Genomic DNA, 23,610 nt, shown 5'->3' with positions numbered 1-23,610 from the left:
TGTGGGAGCCAGCCTTTAAGATGGCCACCAATGACCTCTCCCTGGTGTAGTCCCCTTCCACATTATACAAGGGATAGTCTGTATGAACATTTCTGATTATAAGTTATAAAAGATATTGCGGCTTCTGTCTTGTCACTCTCTCTCTCAGATCATCCATCCTGGGGGAAGCCAGCTGCCGTGTCACAAGCAGCCCTGAGACCCAAGTGATAAAGAATTGCGGCCTCTGGCCAACGGCCAGTGAAGAATTCAGGTCTCCTGCCAACAGCCAGCCACACGAGTGAGCTCAGAAGCATATGCTCTAGCCCAGTCAAGCCTTTAAATGACGGCGGTGCCAGCAGACATCCTACCTGCACCCTCATGAAAAACCCTGAGCCAGAACCACCCAGCTAGGCCACTGTTAGATTCCAGACACTCTGAAACTGTGAGACAAAATAAATGTGTGTTGTTTTACACAACCAAGTTTTGGGGGTAATTTGTTCCCTGGCAATAGATAAGAAATACAGAAGGTGTAGTAACCCTTCGTGTGAGAAAGAAGGTGATATATGAAACTATACATATATCTGCTCATTTGTGCTAAAGAATTGCAGAAAGAATAAACCATAAACTAAAGAGATAAGCTACATAAAAGGTTTGGAAAGAAGTGGGGAATAGAAATGGGATAGTAGAAACAAGGAGGGACTGGCACTACTCTGGATATTCCTTTGCATAGCTTGGACTCTTAAATCACAGTAATGTTTCACATACCCCCAAAATAAATAAGCAATTAAAACCAGCCAGGATGTGGGGGTGGGAATACCAAAATGGAAATCAGACAGTAACAAATGAACCTAACTGTATTACAAATAACATAAGCCCACTGAAGTGGGAGTGGAACAAAAGAACTAACCTAAGTAAGTTTGGAAAATAATATTTTCACTGGATAAAGTTAAAGACAAAAAGAACTGAACACAAATGCTCTAATATACTTAGTAAATTTGCCTCTCATAGTGGTATGGGTTAGCAATTCTAAAACTAACTGTGTATATTAGAACTAAAATAATGTATCACAGAAATTAACATCTGGATTTTAATATGAACACATGGACAGATTAGGAGTGGTGTTTGCCAGTATATGGATATATATTTCTTAGCTCTACCAGCTGAGGACCTAGAAGGATAATACCCCAGCAGCAATGAACACATCTAGTCACACAGATTTTGGTTTCTAAACATCATTCTCCAATCAAAGAAGCCAGGGCTCGCTGGAGAAGTGATTGATTCCAGGGATGATTAGGAAAAATTTGAGATGAGCTTGGAATATTTTGAGGTTTCAGAAAGTAAGTAAAAAAAACAAAAAAACAAACTCGCTGCCACTGAGGCGATCTCAACTCACAATGATCCTATAGGGCAGAGTATAACTCCCCCATAGGGTTTCCAAGGAGTATCTGGTAGATTTGAACTGTCGACCTTTTAGTTAGCTCAAAAAAGCAGGAAGCTTGTCAAAAATATACAAGGTTAAAGCTAGAATAATTTGTACTGGACAAATCTGCTGCAAAAGACCTGTTTTTAAAGTTTTAAAAAGCAAAGATGTCACTTTAAAGACTAAGGTGCACCTGACCCAAGCCATCGTGTTCTCAATCACCTCATATGTATGTGAAAGCTGGGCATGCATAAGGAAGACTGAAGAAGAATTGATGCCTTTTAATTACAGTGTTGGCAAAGAATATTGAATATACCATGGGCTGCCAAAAGAACGAACAAATCTGTCTTGGAAGAAGTACAGCCAGAATGCTCCTTAGAAGCAAGGATGGCGAGAACCTTCTCTCACATACTTTAGACATGTTATCAGGAGGGATCAGTCCCTGGAGAACGACATCATGCTTGGTAAAGTAGAGTGTGAGCGAAAAAAAGGAAGACCCTCAAGGAGATGGATTGACACAGTGGCTGCAACAATGGTCTCAAGCATAACAACAATCATGAGGATGGTGCAGGACCGGGCAGTGTTTCATTTTGTTGCACACAGGGTCACTAAGAGTCAGAACTAACTCAATGGCACACCGAACAACAACAATTTGACCAACAAAATAATGATAGTATTGGATTGTAACTCACAGAATAAATACCCATGAATCCATACTGATATAAATAACTGAATAAATATATAAATGGGAGAGAAGGGAGAAGTTCAGTTAATATAAAGGATAGAGGGAATTAGAAAATCAAAATTAGGCAAACACCACAGTTATAATTATTGCCAGCAAGATCTACTGACGGATACTAAAATTAGTGTGTCCTCAAGAAACAAGATATATTTGCATAGTCTCAAAGTATCTCCTCCAAAATATGTATTACCTGCAAAAGGAAAAATAGTAACCTTACAGTGGAGAAACCTGACGGACACCAAGTGATGAAGGTTAACATCACCAGTAATAAGACATGTCAACATCATGAACTTCTGATACGATGCACTGAAAAGTACATATTACTTCTGAGATATTCTGCCCCAAAATGCATAACCTCATTCTAATAATGAGAAAATATCAGACAAAGCAAACGGAAGGACATTTTATAAAATAACTGATTAGTAATCTTCAAAAATGTCAGGGTCATAAAAAATGAGGAAGGACTAAGGAACTGTCACAGACTAGGAAGACTAAGAAAATATAACAACAAAATGCATATCAAATGAAATGTGGGATTCTGAATCACATCCTGAAACAGAAAAACGACATTAGTGGGAAAATTGATGAAATTCAAATAGGGTCTGTAGTTTAGTTAATTGTATTATATCACTATTAATTCTCTGCTTTTGACAACTGTACTATGATTATATAAGATGTTAGCACTGGCCACTATTTAGAAAGCAGTGAGTTTTTGTTAACCGTGATGGGAAATTTGGCAAAGATTATGTGTGACAGCTGCACATGGTTTAATGTAACTGACATCACTAAATGCTACACCTGAAAAATGCTGAATTGGCAAATGCTGTGTTTTTTATACATATTTACAACAATTAAAAAAATAAAGTAAAAAAAAGATGTTAGCAGTAGACGAAGCATGACAAAGGGTAATGGAGATCTCTAATCTCTCAGTAATACTTCTGCGACTTTTCCATAAGTTTAAAATCAATTCAAAATAAAGTTATAAAACAACAAAATCCCTAAATCAGGTGGTTTTTTAAATTATGAAGACTTAGACATTTTTTAAAAAGGTTGTCTAGTTGCTGGTCTTTTACAGATTCAGCCTGAAGCAGTTTACAGTATAAGAAATATAATGACCCTTTAACCTATGACCCTATGAGAGGAAAAAATGTACTTCAACAATACAGAAATGTACTATATTTTTAAAGGCTCAATGCATAATTTTACATCAGAATAAATTATACAGTTTTATATCTCCATTACACTTGTCTACTAAGCTTAAGTGCAGTAAAAATATCAATTCATAAACAATTCTATGAGGAAGACAGTAAACATTATCTTTCCCATTTTATTTGTGAAGAACTAAAAACATATTCTGCCCAATGTCAAACAAGTCATAAAACCTCTAAGCATAACAAAAATAAAATACAATACCAAAAATCTCTAGTATAAATAAAACTGTCCATGAAACACACTCTTCTCTACAGGCACAAAGCTTTCACTGTAATTGCTGAAAGCTCCTTTCTATATTTGATGCCTGTGGTAGTCTATGCAATCTCGTTATTTTTAATACTTACTGCTTGGTTTTCCATACGTGCAAAGATAACATTTAACATTTGAGTAAGAGTAGCTTTGGCTGTTGTCTGATTGATGAGATTTTTGCTTGCTAGATAGATGTTGTAACATGTTCTCACAGCTTGCAATACAGTTCCTTCGTGAATTTCTATGTGTTGAGATGTTACTGCAGTTAGTAAAGCCTTTAAAAAAAAAAAAAAAAGTTAAAGCAATTTTCCGCAGCCAGAGTTTCAGCGCAAATACATATGTGCATAATATTTTTATATTAGAATTAAAACTTTCAGACACCATTATCACTTTCAGGTAGTATTTACAGAATTTCTACCTTTTTTTCCCTCTTCTAAATTTTATTTATTTTGTTATTGTTGCTGAAAATATACACAGCAAAACATACACCAATTCAACAATTTCTACATGTACAATTTAGTGATTACATTCTTCGAGTTGTGCAATCATTCTCACCCTCCTTTTCTGAGTTGTTCCTCCCTCATTAACATAAACTCACTGCCCCCTAAGGTTCCTATCTAATCTTTCGAGTTGATATTGTCAATTTGATCCTATATAGATAGTTCTTAAAAGAGCATAATGCTCAAGACAAACCTTTTTTGACTAGTTAAACTAAACCACTGTTTGGTTTTAAGATGATTTCAGGGAGTATTTTTGGTTTAAGGTTTAAAGATTATCTCAGGGCAATAGGTTCAGGGGTTCATCCACCCTCCACGGCTCCTGAAAGTCTAGAGTCCATAAGAATTTGAAACTCTGTTCTGCATTTTCCCCATTTTTGATCAGGATTCTTCTACAGAATCTTTGATTAAAATGTTCAGTAATGGTAGCTGGATACCATTCAGTTCTGGTCTCACAGAAAAGGTGGCAATTGTTAATGAAGGCAACTAGCCACACATTCCATATTCTCCTCCTATTCCTCACTCTCCTTCTTCCTCTATTGCTCCAAATGAATGAAGACCAATCGTTGTGTCTTGGATGGTTTTTAAGATCCCAGGCACTACACAATGAACTAGGAGGTAGAACTGAAACACTAAACACGTTATTTGGCCAATTAACTGGGATGTCCTGTGAAATCATGACCCTAAACCTCCAAACTAAGGAACCAAATCCCATGAGGTGTTTGGCTGGATGTAAGCAGCCTCAGCAGCTACTCTTTTAGTGTGTGTCATTTTTGTAAATGTATCTATACACAACTTTTGTCAATTCAACTTTTTAAAGGTGCACAACTTATTAACAATAATTACAATAATCAGCTGGGCAATCCTACCCTTAATCAATGTGGTTTTTCTATCATTGTTAACCCCCACATTCCCCCTTCCTCCCACTTGTGGTAATCACTAAAAAATTTTGGTCTCTATACATTTGCCTTTTCTTGTCTTTTTATATAAGTGAGGTCGTACAATATTTGTCCCTTTGTGATTGGCTTATCTGGCTCAGCATAACGTCTTCAGGCTCCATTCATACTGTATACCTATCTTGAACATGTTAGCAACTGTTATTTGGTATCTTCCTTATTGTGGCAGTAGTTTTAACGTATCTTCCCAATCCTCAAATGTCAGAAAATCATTTAGATAATGATTTTCTAGTGCTTTCAATTTAACAGAAATGTTATTTAATTTCATTTATAAAAATACACAGCATTAAAACTCTTGTCACATTAAAGCACAGATACTCCTCATATAATAGATCTTTTGAACTAGACTGTTAACTTGGAAGATACCCATTATATCTTACTCACCTCCACATTTTTCCCAGATCTTTTTTACAGACTAGACTTAATACATGTGTTGTTATTTTTATCACTGCTTAAGACATTTATGAAAATGTTCTAAAATAAAGCATTTGAATTTATCCCAAGGTCAAAGTTCCAATAAAGTCAACAGTTTTAATTGATAAACATAATTTTCACACATTAGGTTACTTTCCATTTGGCAAGAGCAAGGATTCACTTATTTTGTTCTCTTTATATTGTACTATACTATGCACAGTCAGCATCAGCATTAATATATCCTAAATGAACCATAAATGATATGAAACTGTAAATTACAGACCAAAGTGACTGGACAGTTTTTCTAGAACAAAGGTACTACATAACTTCTGAAGTAAATACAGTTATGAAATTGAAAGACTCAGAAGGGACTATATTTCCACATGAAGGAATATTCGTGTAAATCCATGTAAACAATTTCAAAAGTACTAACAGTACATGAAAATTTAACTGACATATAAACAAACCTACTACCACTACCATTATAAGTAACATTAAGAACTCAGTATTTGTAATCGACTGAAAAGATGATTGAGTGACTTTTCTCTAAAGATGCTCAAACATTCAACATTGTAACACAATCTCAGGATGAGGTTTTGTTCAGCAGGTTCAGCAGATAGATAGTGTACAAAACAATCAGGGAAGCTGGTGGACAAGTAGACCATATGGAGATGCACGGGTTGGGGAGGACAGGCTACAAGGGGTCCAACAAGACAGGAAAAAGTAGAGGAATCATGGGACCCTCACATGGTACCTAAAGCATGAAAGATGAAATACATATAGAAAGCATGCCGGAAACTAAAAGATTCTGGAAGATTCTGGGGCTCAAGCCTAAACTGGGACCTTCAAAAGAAGAGACTTGGTGTGATGGTTAAGACTGTGTGTCAAGTTGGCTGGGCCATGATTCTCAGTGTTTATATGTAATCACTCCCATGAGCAGCCAGAGTTGAAAGGCTGTTTCCTTGGGCCGTTTCTTTCCTTGCATCAGAATATAAGCAGACATTCTGGCTTTTCTGCTCGCTCTGGATCCTGCAGCTGCCTCCTGTTCATCTGACCTCCAGTTCTTGGGACTTGAGCTATCAGCTTATCTGCTGATCTTGGGATTCGTCAATCTTCACAACCTATAAGCGGCAGCCTTGCTCTCTGACCTGCTGATCTTGGGTTTGCCAGCCCCTGCAGCTACATGAATCAGGAGAAGCCTTGTGGTCTTGCCTGCTAATATTGAGATTCACTGATCTTCCCAGCCTGTGAGCAAGAGCTCTACTCTCCAATCTTGGGTTTGCCATGCCCTGCGGTTATGTGAATCGAGAGAAACCTCTATCATGATCTGCAGACTTGACACGTTCCTGCCTCTACAATCGCATGAGTCATTTCCTTAATATAAATCTCTCTATATATATTTATATGCTTAACTGGGTTTGCTTCTCTAGAGAACCCAGGCTAAGACATGTGGTACCGAAAGTGGTTCTAGAGAAACAAAGTTGTAAGGATGAGCTTTCTAAATTGGTTCTCAAGTCTGGTAAGTCTTAAAGATGTTGATGACTCTGCTTCCAGCAGTAAAGAGGGTACTGCTAATCCATGGCGTGACGTGGTGATACAAATACGCAAATATCACCACCAGTAGATCCGGTATTGATGAAAGGTGAGGCTCGGGGTGAACACGTGTGGTATCTTTCTACAGTTTTGTCAGAATGAGAAGTATAAGGAAGCTGGTTTGTTGGTCCTACTTTTGCTAGACAAACTGGTGAAAGAAAGAGACGAGCTCAGGGCTTCAGAGTCAAAGCTCAAGTGCCGCGTAAGTGACCTCAAGGCTTTCACTTGTGTTTTGAAAGAAAACCTTATTTCTTGTAGTAACAGAGCTGATATTGCCAAAAACTAAACCCAGAGTATTATTGTAAGAGTGGCTGAATTATAATGCTAGCTCAATTGCCAACCTCAAGAGGTGTCTGAAGTTAAACTAAGTGAACTGATTGGGAAGAAATGGGACCCTGAAACATGGGATGGGGACATACAGGTAGATAATCATGAAACTGGGGACACTGAGCCCATAAATTCCACTGAACCACTCCTCCCAGCAGAATCACTCCCATCTGAAGAGATTACTTCACGTTTGCCTGCTAAACCACCCTGCTCAGAAAACCCATTAGCCCCTCCACTCTCATCTAATGAGATTAGCCCTAGCCCAGCTGCCTCTAAACAGCCCCGCCTGAGTCATTGCCTGGGGCATGGCCTGAGGCAGATGCTTTACAAGACAATGCTGAATGTTCTCAAAACAATTCCACACTACCAATTCTGGCTTGAGACCTATAACTAGACTTAAGTCCCACCGAGCCCCAAAAGGTGAAGTACAAAGTGTGACCCAGGAAGAGGTATGCTATACTGCAAAAGCTCTGCTTGATTTTTCTAATATGTACAAACAGAAACCTACCCTAAATCAAGCTGAATTACCAGACCTGCCTTGGTATACTGTAGAAGAAGGGATCCAAAGGCTTAGGGAAATTGGCATGCTAGAGTGGATTTATCAGGTTAGATCTACAGACCCACACATGGAGTGCCCAGAGAACACACCTTTTACCATAACTGTGAGGAACAAATTTGTGAAGGGAGTTCCAGTATCCTTGAAGACTGCTGTGATTGCTGTTTTATATAAATCAGATTTGACAGTGGGAACTGCCCTAACTGAATTAAGACATCTAACTACAATGGGGCTGAATCGACCCCATGGTAGTAGGGGCCAAGTGAATGCACTCAATCGACAAAGATAAAGTGGGCATGGTTACACTAATGGACAGCGGAGTCAAAGCAGTAATCAGAATAGTCAGACTCGTATGGATTTATGGCACTGGCTACTTAGTAATGGTGTCCCTAGGAGCAAAATACAGAGGAAATCTACTAAATATTTACTTGATCTGTACAAATGGATTAATTATAGCTCAGGTGACTAGCAGTCTAACTTGAATCGTCAGAATATAGTCACGGTCACTCAATCAATTCCCTGATTTGAGAGAGTTTAAAGACCAACAACCCCTTGCATGAAGGGGAGGCTGGGTCCCCTTGAGGAAGGACTCCAATACTCTGCCCAAAATTTTTACTATTAATCTTTCTCCCAGCCTTCCCAAAAGGGATCTATGGACTTTTATATGAATGACTGTTCACTGGGGAAAAGGAAATAATCAGATTTTTCAGGGATTACTGGATACTGGCTCTAAACTGACACTAATTCCAGGAGACCCAAAACATCACTGTGGCCACCAGTCAGAGTGGGGACATATGGAGATCAGGTTATTAATGGAGTCTTGGCTCATGTCCGTCCCATACTAGATCCAGTGGGTCCTTGAACCCATCCTGTAGCGATTTCCCCAGTTCCAGAACGTGTAAGTGGAATATACTCAGCAACTGACAGAACTCCCACCTTGGATCCCTGATAAATAGAGTAAGGGTTATTATGGTACGAAAAGTGAAGTAGAATCCATCAGAACTGCCCCTCCCTAGGAAAACAGTAAACCAAAAGCAATAGCGCATTCCTGGAGGGATTGTAGAGATTACCGCCACCATCAAGGACTTGAAGGATGCAGGCGTGGTGATTCCCACCACATCCCCATTCAACTCACCTATCTGGCCTGTGCAACAAAACAGATGGATCCTAGAGAATGACAGTAGATTATCAAAAATTTAACCAGGTGGTGACTCCAATTTAGCTGCTGTTCCAGATGTAGTTTCACTGCTTGAGCAAATTAATACATCTCCTGGACCTGGTATACAGCTATTGATCTGGCTAACGCCTTTTTCTCCATACCTGTTTCAAAGGACCATCAGAAGTAGTCTGACTTCAGCTGGCAAGGCCAGCAATACACCTTCACTTGCCTACCTCAGAGCTACATCAACTCTCCAGCCCTATGTCATAACTTAGTCCGCAGGGACCCTGATCGCCTTTCTCTTCCACAAGATGTCACACTGGTCCATTAGACTGATAACATGCTGAGTGGACCTAGTAAGGAAGAAGTGTCAATGACTCTGGACTTATTGGTAAAACATTTTGCGTGCTACAGGGTGGGAAATTAATCCCAAAAAAATTCAGGTGCCTTCCACCTCAGTGAAATTTCTAGGGGTCTAGTGGTGTGGGGCATGTCAAGACATTCCTTCTAAAGTGAAGGAAAAGTTATTGCATCTGGCTGCTCCCACAACTAAAAAGGAGGCACAATGCCTAGAGGGCCTCTTCGGATTTTGGAGGCTACATATTCCTCATTTGGGTTTGCTATTCCGGCCTATTTATCAAGTGACTCAAAAAGCTGCTAGTTTTAAGTGGGGCCCAGAACAAGAGAAGGCTCTGCAACAGGTTCAGGCTGCTGTGCAAGCCACTCTGCCAGTTGGCCCATATGATCCAGCTGATCTAATGGTGCTTGAAGTGTCAGTGGCAGAGAGAGATGCTGTTTGGAGTCTCTGGCAGGCCCCTATTGGTGAATCACACAGCAGACCCTTAGGATTTTGGAGCAAAGCCCTGCCATCCTCTGCAGATAACTACTCTCCTTTTGAGAAACAGCTTTTGGCTTGTTATTGGGCCTTAGAAGAGGAGTGGAGACCATGGGACACCGAGTCACCATGCGGCCTTGTCATAGGTTGAATTGTGTTCCCAAAATATCTGTCAACTTGGCTGGGTCATCATTCCCAGTATTGTATGATTGTGTAATCTGATGTGATTTCCTTACGTGTTGTAAACTCTTTCACTATGATGAGGTTATATGTGATCTCCTTATGTGTTTTAAATTGTATCACTGTGATGAGGTTATACTGATGAGATTTATAAGATTAGACAGCATCTTAATCCAATCTCTTTTGAGATATAAAAGAGAGAAGCAAGCGGAGACACATGGGAACCTCATACCACCAAGAAAGCAGTGCCAGCAGCAGAGCGCGTCCTTTGGACCTGAGGTTCCTGCGCAGAGAAGCTCCCAGACCAAGGGAAGACTGATGACATGGACCTTCCTCCAGAGCCAACGGAGAAAGCGTTCCCCTGGAGCTGACGCCCTGAATTTGGACTTGTAGCCCACTGGACTGTGAAAGAATAAACTTCTCTTTGTTAAAGCCATCCACTTGTGGTACTTCTGTTAGAGCAGCACTAGATGACTAAGACAGGCCTGAACTGCCCATCATGAACTGGCTGTTGTCTGATCCAAACGGTCATAAAGTTGGACATGCACAGCAGCACTCCATCATTAAATGGAAATGTTATACACAAGATCAGGCCCAAGCAGGACCTGAAAGTGCAAGGAAGTTGCATGAGGAAGTGGCCCAAATGCCCATGGTATTCACTCCTGTCACGTTACCTTCCATCTCCCAGTCTGCACCTATGGCCTCATGGGGAGTTCCTTATAATCAGTTAACTGAAGAAGAGAAAACTCATGCCTAGTTTACAGATGGTTCTGCGTGATATGCAGGCACCACTTGAAAATGGACAGCGGCAGCACTACAGTCCCTTTCTGGGACCTCCCTGAAGGACAGTGGTGAAGGGAAATCCTCTCAGTGGGCAAAACCTCGAGCAGGGCATCTGGTTGTTCACTTTCCTTGGAAGGAGAAATGGCCAGATATGCAACTGTATACTGATTCATGGGCTGTGGCCAATGGTTTGGCTCGATGTTCATGGACATGAAAGGAACCTGATTAGAAAATTGGAGTCAAGGATTTATGAGGAAGAGAGATGTGGATAGACCTCTCCCAATGGGCCAAAGAAGTGAAGATATTTGTATCTCATGTGAATGCTCACCAAAAGGTGACCTCAGCAGAGGATGATTTTAACAATCAAGTGGATAGGATAATGCATTCTGTGGAAACCACTCATCCTCTTTCCCCAGTTACTCCCATCATTGTTCAATGGGCTCATGAACAAAGTGGCCATGGTGGCAGGGATGGAGGTTATGCATGGACCTAGCAATATGGACTTCCACTCACCAAGGCTCACTTGGCTACAGCCACTGCTGAGTGCCCAATCTGCCAGCAGCAGAGACCAACACTGAATCCCTGATATAGCACCATCCTTCCAGGTGATCAGCCAGCAACCTCGTGGCAAGTTGATTACATTGGACCACTTTCATCATGCAAAGTGCAGTGTTTTGTCCTTACTGAACAGACACTTACTCTGGGTATGTATTTGCCTTCCCTGTACGCGATGCTTCTGCCAAAACTACCATTCGTGGACTTACAGAATGCCTTATCCACCACCATGGTATCCCACACAGTATTGCCCTGGATCAAGGGACTCACTTCACAGCAAATAAAGTGTGGCAGCGGGCCCATGATCATGGAATTCACTGGTCTTACCATGTTCCCCATCATCCTGAAGCAGACAGCTTGACAGAACGATGGAACGGCCTTCAAAAGACACAGTTACGGCACCAACTAGGTGGTAATACCTTGCAGGATTGGGACAACGTTGTCCGGGAGGCTGTGTATGTTCTAAACTAGAGTCCAATATATGGTGCTGTTTCTCCCATAGCCAGGATCCATGGGTCCATGAATCAAAGGGTGGAAATAGGAGTGGCACCACTCACTGTTACAGCTAGTGACCCATTCACAAGATTTTTGCTTCCTGTCCCCTCGACCTTATGCTCTGCAGGTCTAGAGTTCTTAGTTCCAAAAGGAGGAATGCTCCCACCTGGAGACACATCACTGATTCCACTGAACTGGAAGCTAAGAATGCCACCTGGCCACTTCAGGCTCCTTATGCCTCTGGGTCAAGAGGCAAAGAAGGGAGTTACCATACGGGCTCGTGTGACTGATCCTGATTACCAAGAGGAAATCGGATGGATGTTACATAATGGAGATAGAGATGAGTATGTCCAAAATGCAAAAGATCCCATAGGGTGTCTCTTAGTACTACCATGCCCTGTGATTAAGGTCAATGGAAAACTACAGCAACCTAATTCCGACATAACTACTAATGAGCTAAGCCCTTCAGGAATGAAGGTCTGGGTCACCCCACCAGGCAAAGAACCATGACCAGCTGAGGTGCTTGCTGAGAGCAAAGGGAATATGGAATGGTTGGTGGAAGAAAGTAGTTATAAATACCAGTTACAGCACGTGATCAGTTGCAGAAATGAGGACTGTAATTGTTATGAGTATTTCTGCTTTGTATGTGTGCATTAAATATTTTTCTTTTCTTTAGTTATAAAAATAGGACATAAATGCGGCTAGTGCATTTTCAGTTGTACACGTTAGAGGTATCATGTTCAGCACAAGTATGACTTTATAACTGTCTTTATTCAAAGTTAATGTATGGTTTAGTGACCTGTACATGTGCCAAGTTGACAAGGGGTGGACTGTGATGGTTAAGATTGTGTGTTTACTTGGCTGGGCCATGATTCTCAGTGTTTATATGTAATCACTCCCATGATGGAATCTGCTGTGAGTAGCCAAGGAGTAGAAAGGTGTTTCCTTGGGGGTGTGGCCTGCATCCAAATATAAGCAGATGTTCTGGCTTTTTTGCTTGCTCTGGATCCTGTGGCTGCCTCCTGTTCATCTGACCTCCAGTTCTCGGGATTTGAGCTATCAGCTTATCTGCCAATCTTGGGATTCATTGATCTTCACAGTCTGTGAGCGGAAGCCTTGCTCTCCAATCTGCCAATCTTGGGTTCGCCATCCCCTGCGGCTATGTGAATCGAAAGAAGCCTCTATCCTGATCCATGGACTTGGGACATTCCCACCTCTACAATCGCGTGAGCCGCTTCCTTGATATAAATCTCTCTCTGTATATATTTATATGCTTTACTGGTTTTGCTTCTCTAGAGAGCCCAGCCTAAGCCACTTGGGAATACAGTCTTCTAATAAAGTCCTGGCATTTCAACAATGAAATCCTCTGATACAGGGTCTAAGAAGCACCCAAATTACCTCAGTTATAGTAGAATGCAGGTAAAATTACCTTCCAAATATTTTCAAGGTGAAAGGTTTCTGTTTTTAAAAGAATACAGATTATGAGTAATAAATTAACTTTATATAATGAATTACCTTTATTATCTGCAACTGAACTCCTTCGTCTGTTTGAGGACCTTGGAAACAACCACATATTGTTTCAATAATTCTATCAATTAATTTTTTGCCTGGTGTTGTACTATCTGGGGCACTGCCAGTCAAGTGTCCATAAGCAATAAGTTTCTGAAATGGATGAAGAAAATGAATTCCTAATTATATTCCTAATTAATATCTACCAACTGAATATATACTAAAATTTCTACATAAAAACACTATGGTTTAAACAAAGCCAAAGGCTATGACAACTTTTTCTGAAAAAAAAAACTATTAACTATAAACATGTGACCAGTAACCACAACAAAACTATCAGGCAATACTTTGAGACAGCCAGGTTTGAGAACCTGTCTCTGATGAGTAAAAACAGTTCACTGCTTTCTACTGAAATAAGGTTTTATTGACACCACTTTGTGAAAACTTAACAGTTTTAAATGACTCAAAATCTCTTTCTCAATTAGCTCTATCAATATTCATAAAAGTTTCCATATACTGGCTGTAATATATCACAGATTTAATCATTTATCACTAACATTGTAGCACTGGAATTTCCATGGAATAGAAGATCACAAATCAAATGAACTTATCCTTAGCCTATCTTAAGGACAAATCACAAATTTTTTTTATAGCCACTGAATTGTTTAGACGAATCATAAGGTCTTTTTATAGCTATTAAATTGTTAGTTGAATAGGTATAGTCTCCAAACAACGAAAATACCTCAAAACAGAAGGACTCCTCTACCTAGAGGGTTGTCTTACAAACATCTAAGAAGATCCTATGTGTTTATGTATGTGAAACGTAAGATGAAAGATTCAAGCAATTTTTGTGACGTAAATGAACATTATATCTAAAGTCCAGAAGTGAATATAAATACTAAGCAGTCAATATTAACCTATTACTTTATATAAAACAGCAGGCACTTAGTAAAATCATCCAAATGGTGCTGTAGGTAAAGTTAAAAGTATTATGATTCCTGCATTTCACTGATGGAAAAGAGAGCAAATCAGCACTTTTGTTATTGATAGCTAACTGATGATTTCGGTTACCATTAAACTAGAAACCTCTTTTTGCAATCATTGTTGTCTATTCTGACTTCAGGTAATCATTTGGTTTCTTACCACAAAAATGATATTCAAGGCTTTAACAGAAAAAGTCTGAATCATCAAATGTGATTAATGTTTTAGAAACATGTTTAAGTAGACAGTTCTCAGATAATGCCATTTTATACATACCTGTAAACAATCTAGAGATGTACTAACTATGCGGGGACATTTGGACTGGCATGCCAACTCAAAGGGTAAGAAGTACTTGTCTGCTTCAATAAAATTTGTCTTCGATTTCACTGGTGGAAGGGTGCTCGATCCAGCTTTTGCTTCTCCATGAGGGGGACTAAACGAAAAAGAAAAGTCTGATTAGAATATCACATTTATCATATGGATGATAAACTCATATAGAAGCATAGAAATTTCAGTTCTAAAAGGGATCTTGTTAAAACCAAGTCCGTCTTCCCATATTTCATGAGGAAACCAAAGCCTAGAGAAGTTAAGTGATTTTGCCACAAGGTCAAATAAATGCTAGTGGCCAGAGAACTGACTAAACACAAGACACTGGATTCTTGTCAAATATTCCTTCCAATGATCCTCAAGGTATTTTTCTAAATATGAATCTAAGGTCTTTGAGAAAAAACTTTAAAGCCTGTCTTATGGTATTTCAGAAATAACCTTACATATTCATTTACATAAAATCATTTTGTACTTATAAGTTGTTTACAATTATAGCTTCTTAAAATCTATTTTTAAAAGGTTTATTCTACTACAGAGATCACATGTACAAAATCTACCACACTAAAATATAAATCACTATATTACTATTTTGGCTAAGGTTGACAAGTTTGCAAATTATTTTTACTAAAGAAAAGAAACCCCACGAACCTTTGCTTTTCAGTTTCGGTTTTTATTTCCTCTGAGGGAGAAAAAAAAGAAGCATACATTAGAACGCTTGACAACAGAAAGATCATTAAGTAATCTTATTAAAAGTTTTATAAATTAATTTTTACTTCTTCAAAATGTTGGAAAGATTGCAAATTAAAAATAAAATTAGATACTAAAATTCTGTTTCAGCAAAATGTATTAATTTACACAAACACTATAATCTTATAAAATTATTCAGAAACTATACATTAACAACCATAGGATAGGTAAAAATGCAGACTGCTAATTCCCAAAGTACATCCTCTTTTGTCAAGTAACTATATCAACCAGAAGCATTAACATAAAGAAAAGAATATTATGTTGTACTGAAGTCACAACATATAAGGCACATGTTGATAAGGGGAAAAAACAACAATAACAACAAGAAAAGTCACTTTTGTGACTATCTCAGGGTGAGTGTCAGGCCAGAAGTACTACTTCTTGAATATGTACATATGTATTCATATTTAACCAGTTTTTAGTTTTATGATATAAAAAAAATAATAGTAATAATAAAACCAGTTGCTGTGGAGTTGATTTCAACTCATGGTGATCCCATGTGTGGTAGAGTAGAACTGCATTCCATAAAATTTTCAAAGCTGTGACCTTTCAGAAGCAGATCTCCAGGCCTTTCTTCCAAAGCACCTCTGGGTAGGTTCAAACTGCCAACTTTTTAGTAAGCAGCTGAGTACTTAACCATTTGCGCCACCTAGGAGCTCCTATGATGATACAAGGCATTATAAAACATGTATGCCAAATTTAATGGGAGATTTCTCTTTTGCTATTTATGCCATAAAGGATGTGGTAAATTAAATAAATTCCACCTGTAATAGAAGACCCTTAAATTTAATTAACTGACAGGTTGAGGAATCTGGTTAATTGATTAAACCTGTTTGAAATTTTGGGCAAAAAGCATTAAGACATAACAATAATTACCATTATGGCAGCCAACAGTTATTAAGAATCTACTATTTGGCGAAGCACTATTATACTATACATGTACTAACTTTACATTTACTATTACACTCTGCATGTACTAACAAATAGTCTTACAACAACCTATGAGGTATGTGCTAGTATATCCTTTTTTAAAGATCAGAACTTGAGGTACAGAGAGGCTGAAAACTTGCTTAAGAGCTGAATGGCTTGGGTGTGTGGCTAATAAGTTTTGCCAGGTTTCAAACCTAGGTAATCTTAATCTAGATGATGGTTTATTAACCACTCTGTTATCTATGTGTATCTATAAATATTGAGCAAAGTATTTTATGTTTGGGCACTGTAACAGCTGCTAGCCTATAAATTTAATAATAGTTATTATATCATAGAGCTTAATCACGGAGTTTGCTTAAAATAAAAGCAAGGAGTTTTACTGAAGGGGGGAAAAAACAATTCAAAGATTTTTTTTTCCTCAATAGAATTCCTTGTTTTTACTTTAAGAAGACTCCTTGATTAAGTTCTACGACATTTCTTGGTGCCAGAAGTGGGATCTGAAGGACGCTGCCTCCGACAACCCCCTAGAAGCTCAGGAATTCGGGCTCTCAGTACCAGCAGAGCCTTTTGAGCTCCCCATTTCCCCAAACCTCCCTGGGAGTCACCTCAGGTACTTCCTCTCAGATTCAAGCTCTACATCCTTGCATAGAGCTGAGTTTCATTGAGAATTCTGTCTTTATTTTCACTTTTGTCCACTTGCAGGTTCAGGTCAAGGTTTTCTGCTTCCAAGTTTAGGTTAAGGTTTGTTTGATCTAGGTCTTTTGGTGCACATTTGCTGAACTGCAAGAAAATGAGCAATGCCAAACCTAAGAATGAGGATTTCCCTTCGGGGTCTCCTGCCTCTTATATGAACGTACATTCTGGTCCTATAACTTGTTTATTTTTTAATTATTGGCACGATCTTACTAGGGATGACTCAGAAAATCAATGGCCACTCTCAGAATCTTTTGATCTCACTAAATTAGCCTTCTTGCTCAGTAAATTAAAAAAGAAAAGCTCCCAAATTAAACAGACTCAATGGGACACATTTTTAATCGGAATTTGGAAGTTCCAAAATGACAGCAAGACGGTAAGGTCGCTTGCTTACAAAACAGTTTCTAAATTAAACAAACAAGTTAAAGAATTACAATGCTGAAGTCCTCCCACAGCACCTTCATCCCCTCTGCCGACTCAAATTCCCCTTTACCCTTCTTTCTTACTTCCCTACTAACACTTTGCCTGAACTCCCTTTATATCCTAAAGAACAAGAAAAGGAAGATAAACCTTTACATCTTTACATGAAATGCCCTTTAAAATACGGCCCATGAACACCAGAGAAACTTCTAATGAGATTTGTGTAACCTTTGTTCCTTGGACCCACACCGAACTATGTAGCATTGTAAAGGATTTTCCAAAAGTCTGTGAGAACCCTTTTAAATTTGCCGGGAAATTAAAAAATCTTATTGATGCTTATCAGTCTGGGCTTCCAGACCTATACCAGTTGGTCCATATGCTAACTGGGCCAGGGGAGGCCCAGCTATGGTTAGAACATGCTGACTGGAAAAACCCTAAAGATAATTTGGCTTTCAGCATGGATAAGACAGCTGCCACCCTTCTTGAAGATGCCCGAGCAGTCAGCAAAAGGCTACTTGAAGCCATACCTAAAGCTTTTCCCCCAGTAATACATTAGGCTAGAATTCACTCTTGCATACAAGGCAAGGACAAATGTGTTTACAATTACCAAACAAGATTGTTTCAGAAATCTGCTGATCATTCTGGGATTAATCCTTCAGCTCTGGGAGTTTCTGGGGCCTTTAATGTTGTATTTGTGTCTGGTCTGAAACCCAGAATTTCAGTGTTAATAAAAAGGCATAATTTAGTTTAGAAAACCAATCCCATAGAGGAATTAACCAATCTAGCACATGAACTCGCTCAAACCTTAGAAATAAAACAAACCTCAAAGGCAAATAAACTCATGGTCCTGCAATTACAACACCGTGACCAAAAGAAAAGACTTGAATCAGGGCTGCCTAATATCCCTACCAGTGGCCTGGACTCTGAAGTATGCCATTAAGGTAAAAAACCTGGCCACTGAAAGGACTGTTTCAAGCTAAAACCTAAATTGAAAATATCCTCACAGGGAACTCCCCTACCTAGTCTTGAATGAAGGGGCTCTGGGGATGAAACAGGAGTTTATTCCTATGGTAGCATTACATTCTCAAGGAAAACTACAATAACCATTAATGGAGAATCTTGCAAATTTTTAATTTATACTGGAGCCACCCTGTCTGCCATTTAACCCCATAAGTTTACAAAAGCCCCTGCCCCGGAGTACTGGAACTGTTAAGATAGTGGGGGTCACTAATGAAGCACAGACCTTGTATTACCCACAGCCTGTGCCAATCCCCTGGGCATGTTAAGGATACACACCCTTTCATCCTCAGCTCAGATACCCCAGTTAACCTTTTAGGAACAGATCTTTTGTCTAAATGGGAATGTCATTTGCATTTCACTGAGAAGAAATGGTTTTAAATTTACCTGATACACCTACAATTGCACTGACGAAAATCTAAAAGGCTGCTTGCTTTACGTTGTCTTTACGTCCTGTCTTCTTCAGACTCTACTCCATTTAACAGTACCTTTCTCCCTTTGGAAATACTTTCACAAGTTCCTGAAACATTGTGGACCAGACCCGATATAAAGTTGTTTTGCCCAAATCTCTCCACATCCCTGTGCTACAAGCCCTACAAATGAACACACATGTGGGCCATGATAAAATAATTGAAATTTTAAGAAAATACTGGTGAACTAAGTTTTTTTAGAGGCCACAGAACGTATTGTTCCATTTGTTCCTGTCAAAACTCATGAAAACACTTTAATGTTTCACCTGGGCAATACTCTTTGCCTTTTACATCTGTATTACAATGGCAATTAGACTTTATACAACTTTCATCTTCAAATGGTTATAAATATGTACTTGCTATAATTTGCAGATTTTCACATTGAGTCAAGGCTTTCCATTGTCACCAGGCCACTACAATTTTTATGGTGGGGGGGTGGGGGCGGACTTCTTGAGAACATTATACCAGCATGGGGAAGCCTAACTACCCTCTGCAGTGACCAAGGGGCCCATTTTACTGGACAAATTGTTAAGAAATTATGCCACATATTTCCTGTTTACCAGCAGCTACATTGTCCTTACCACCCCCAATCTTCTGGACTGGTGGAAAGAACCAATGGGATTTTACAAACCCAGTTAGCAAAATTACGTGAATCTTGAGAGATCTACCATGGCCAAAAGTGCTTCCTTTAGGCCTTTTAAATTTAAGATCTACTCCTTTTGGCGCACATAAACTATCTCCTTATGAGACTGTAACCAGGAGACCTATGCTTCTCCCTTACGTTACTTATGCTAATCTCCATATTGCTCAAGTTGATTTGTTAAAATACTATCAATCATTAATTAAACTTTCTCAAAAGCACTATTTACAGATTACAGAAGCTTTTAATAACCAAGATTTGCCTGGCCAAATTTCTCTAAAATAGCTCCAGGAGATTATGTATAATGGAAAAACCTGCTGCCGTCGAGTCGATTCTGACTCATAGTGACCCTATAGGACAAAGCAGAACTGCCCCACAGGGTTTCCAAGGAGCAGCTGGTGAATTCTAACTGCTGACCTTTGGTTAGCAGCGAGTTCTTAACCACTGCTCCACCAGGGCTCCTATTGGAAAAGACGTAAGGAAAAAAGATTCATTAAACCCTTGTTGGAAGGGGCCTTATCGGGTCCTCCTTACTAACCCCTGTGCAGCTAAATTAAAAGGTATTAAACCCTGGATTCGTTCATCTCAATTAAAGAAAGTTAAATCATCTTTTTGGACTTGCTAGCCATCTAAAGACCTGAAAGCTTCACTCAAACACCCATGTAGCCAGAAGCAGATGAAACCTGAACGCAGTACAAAACTTCAAGCAAATTCAAGTTGCTGTAATCTGTGGACTTTGTTTTCTGCTTACTGGCTTTCTTATGCTATTTGCTGTTTATTACATCAAGTAGGCTGCATCACCTGGTGGTTCTGGTAATACAAATTATTGACATCATTACACTCTGCTTAATACTAATAGCCTATGAAATAGCTTTATTTTTATCAACATGGGATTATTTCTTGGTAAATTTTATTTTAGTAAACAAAGTATTTTAATTTTGTCTTATGATTTCAGCTACTTTTTCCGTGCAAGTAACTAAAAGAACTTACTTTATTATTGCTATTATTTTTACGCTATTTGCTTTATTATATCACTTTTGGATAGTTTTCCTTCATCATGAAGCTCTCCTTAAGTTTTCTCTTTCTGCTTTCAATAATTCCCACTAACGCTCTGAGAAAAGAATGCCTTTATTAAACTAGCTCTGTCAGTAGCTAATACTAGTAACCTAACGGTGTTGGATGTGTCATCCTTCCCCAAAGTCTATGCATTAGAATTCAGATCCATTAGTGTCCCTATACTGAGTTACACACTCTTATACCCAATGTTACCGTTAACTTCAACATCACCTTTAAGCGAGCCATACATGTTAGGCTATGGCACCCTCCTGGATTGTTAGCCCAACCTCAGGTACCATGCTGTAATTTAATCGGACCCATAACACCTGACCAGGCCATGGAACGCTTAAGGGCTTGCTTTGCAAGACATGAAGGTTTTCAGGTTGCTTGCCAAATTTGCTATTTGCTCCAACATGGAGAATTCCCTGGATACTTTGGAATTTTATCAAGTAAAACAAAGGAATTACCTGGCTGCATAAAGAATAACTCATCCCCCTTTATACTAGACTCTGGGAACCTCTAAAGATAGGATGGTTGTCTATTTGTAACAATTCTTTAACAGCACATTGGCATAAGCAAGTTAATCAAAACACTCCCTTTCTACACAATTATTACCAGAAATAACATAATTTATGCTCCTTATGGATATGTGTACTTATGGGCAGGACTGGATTATCCCACTAAAAAGAGACCAACCCCAAGTAATGAGCCTTACGCTTGGACATTACCCTATCTAGATGGATAGAACACAACGGGCCAATGCACCCTCAGTCTTTTAGGAGTTCCTTTAGATACCCACTCCTACAATGAAAATCACCATTAAACTAACAATCTAAAACTTTCAGAAAGAAAAAGATATAAAAAACTATAAATAAAGATGCCAGAGCACCAATCCTTTAACAGAAAACTCCAGCTGGGGCTAGACATTTCCATAAAGCTCTCATACTTACATATAGTTTAATAAACTTAAAAAAAACCTATCTGCAATCTGTCTCTTAGTGGGAGTGAAGTGGTATCTCATTGTGGTTTTGATTTGCATCTCCCTAACGGCTAATGACTTTGAGCATCTTTTTATGGGCCTGTTTGCTATTTGTATATCCTCTTTGGTAAAATGTCCATTTATTTTTTTCCCATAATTTTTTATTTTGTTGTTGTTGAGAATATACACAGCAAAACATACACCAATTCAACAGTTTCTACGTGTACAATTTAGTGACACTGATTACATTCTTCGAGTTGTGTAACCATTCTCACTCTCCGTTTCTGGGTTGTTCCTCCCTCATTAACATCAACTGCCCACTAAGGTTCCTATCTAATATTTCAAGTTGCTGTTGTCACTTTGGTGTTCATTATTTTTTAAAAGCCAATATTTAAATAGTCTGATAAAATGTACCCAACACGTAATGTTTCTCTGCTAATTCAGATGGTACCATAATATCCTGAACTTCTATGGAAGATATCTGTGATTATTTTACTGTAAAGAAAATAAAATTATGGATAGTGTGTTGCTTCCATATCATCAGATTAACAGGCCATGGTCAAAGAAGGGGTACTTATTGTAATTTCCCATGCAAGTAGGGACGAATTAGAAATATGGGGAAAATTATAAAGCAGACAAAAGATGAGGCAAAAAGGAAATAATTGGCAGTTTCCATTCTTATAAGTTTAACCCAGAAAATATTACTCAGTGATATTTTACTAAAAGTACCATGAATAATTTATTAACTTCTGTAGAGAAACAACATACAGACTTTGCTTTGCAGTTCTGACATGCACAGATTTTAGATACCATAGTTAACACTGGTCCTTCAGTAAAATGGTTCAAAATTACATTACCCCAGTAAATTAACAGTGAGTAATTACCTAAAGTACAAACTTCACTGCTAGCTCCTCAGTCACAAATCACTACACAAGTAACAGATGTACACTGTGATCGGTGACCAATCACATTACTTCTTTCAAGTTCTGTCGGTGATTGGTCACTGTGCCATCTGTTATTCAGTTCATGCACAGATAGTAATGTAGTTGTGTTACCTCCATGTCTCACAGTGATAAACCCACATGACATTTTATCAAAATGGATAACAGAAGGAAGGAATTGGCCAACAAAGATTAAAGTGCAGCCAAAAAACAAAAGTGTGAATGCTGGCAGTGATACTGGAAAATGGTTGTGATGAAAAGGAAGATGTCCGAGAGGAAGTGATGCCAGCAAGTTAACCTCACATTGAAGGAACTCTCAGAGATATTTCATAACACTGAAAACACAACGGATAAAACATTAGAAGCAAATCCAATCTTAGAAAGGAGAAAGACAATTCACCAAGGCATAGAAAAGACTATTGCTCTGTAGTATAAGTTATACAAGGCAGCAAATACTGTTGAAACCACTCTTGATAAGTTTTTTGTTCGATTCTTTACCTCTCATTGTTTCTAATGTTTTAAATTTCAGTGTACTAATTTTTCCCATTTCACCATACATTTATAACCCACAGTGTCAAATGTTTTGACAAAAATTTTCAAGGCCACAGAAGAACAAGATAACTTGCATGGTTTCAGCATGCATGGACTTCTTTATGGTCCTGCAAAAAAATGCCTATATTTTTACAGCCTCATGAGGACTGTCTATGATCGTTTAATACATTTCCTTTCAAAAGGATTCAAAACCACTTACAGTAACTCTACCACTAAGAGGTAAAAGAAGATTAAGGCAAAATGGCGCTCTAGGCAGAAGCACCACACCGTCTCTCCACAGCAAAGATCCGAAAAACTAAGCCGAACAGAGAATACAACAATCCTGAAACCCTAAAACATCAAATGAAGAGATAAAGAACTCAGCCAAGCACCAAATGGAGTGAGAAAACTGACAGA

General features: G+C 38.8%; 1 protein-coding gene across 4 annotated transcripts in view; it reads right to left on the bottom strand.

The window, feature by feature from the left end:
• ARFGEF1 (ADP ribosylation factor guanine nucleotide exchange factor 1) overlaps positions 1-23,610 on the bottom strand; it is a 141,130-nt gene that overhangs the window by 78,676 nt on the left and 38,844 nt on the right. For 3 of the 4 annotated variants that reach the window (XR_002823347.1, XM_004372541.2, XM_023727762.1), the window contains exons 2-5: positions 15,418-15,448; positions 14,719-14,875; positions 13,468-13,614; positions 3,698-3,877 (exon numbers count right to left, since the gene is read on the bottom strand). Coding sequence is in view for 2 of the 4 variants with exons in the window: in XM_004372541.2 (XP_004372598.1) it covers positions 3,698-3,877; positions 13,468-13,614; positions 14,719-14,875; positions 15,418-15,448 (515 nt within the window). In the remaining 2 variants the exon portion in view is untranslated. Of the gene's footprint in view, positions 1-3,697; positions 3,878-13,467; positions 13,615-14,718; positions 14,876-15,417; positions 15,449-23,610 lie in introns of those variants that run through there. The other variant, XM_023727761.1, reaches the window with a different exon arrangement.

Source organism: Trichechus manatus, unplaced genomic scaffold (assembly GCF_000243295.1).
Source record: "Trichechus manatus latirostris isolate Lorelei unplaced genomic scaffold, TriManLat1.0 scaffold00018, whole genome shotgun sequence".
NCBI classification, from domain to species: domain Eukaryota; kingdom Metazoa; phylum Chordata; class Mammalia; order Sirenia; family Trichechidae; genus Trichechus; species Trichechus manatus.
This window is presented reverse-complemented; position numbering and strand designations above follow the sequence as displayed.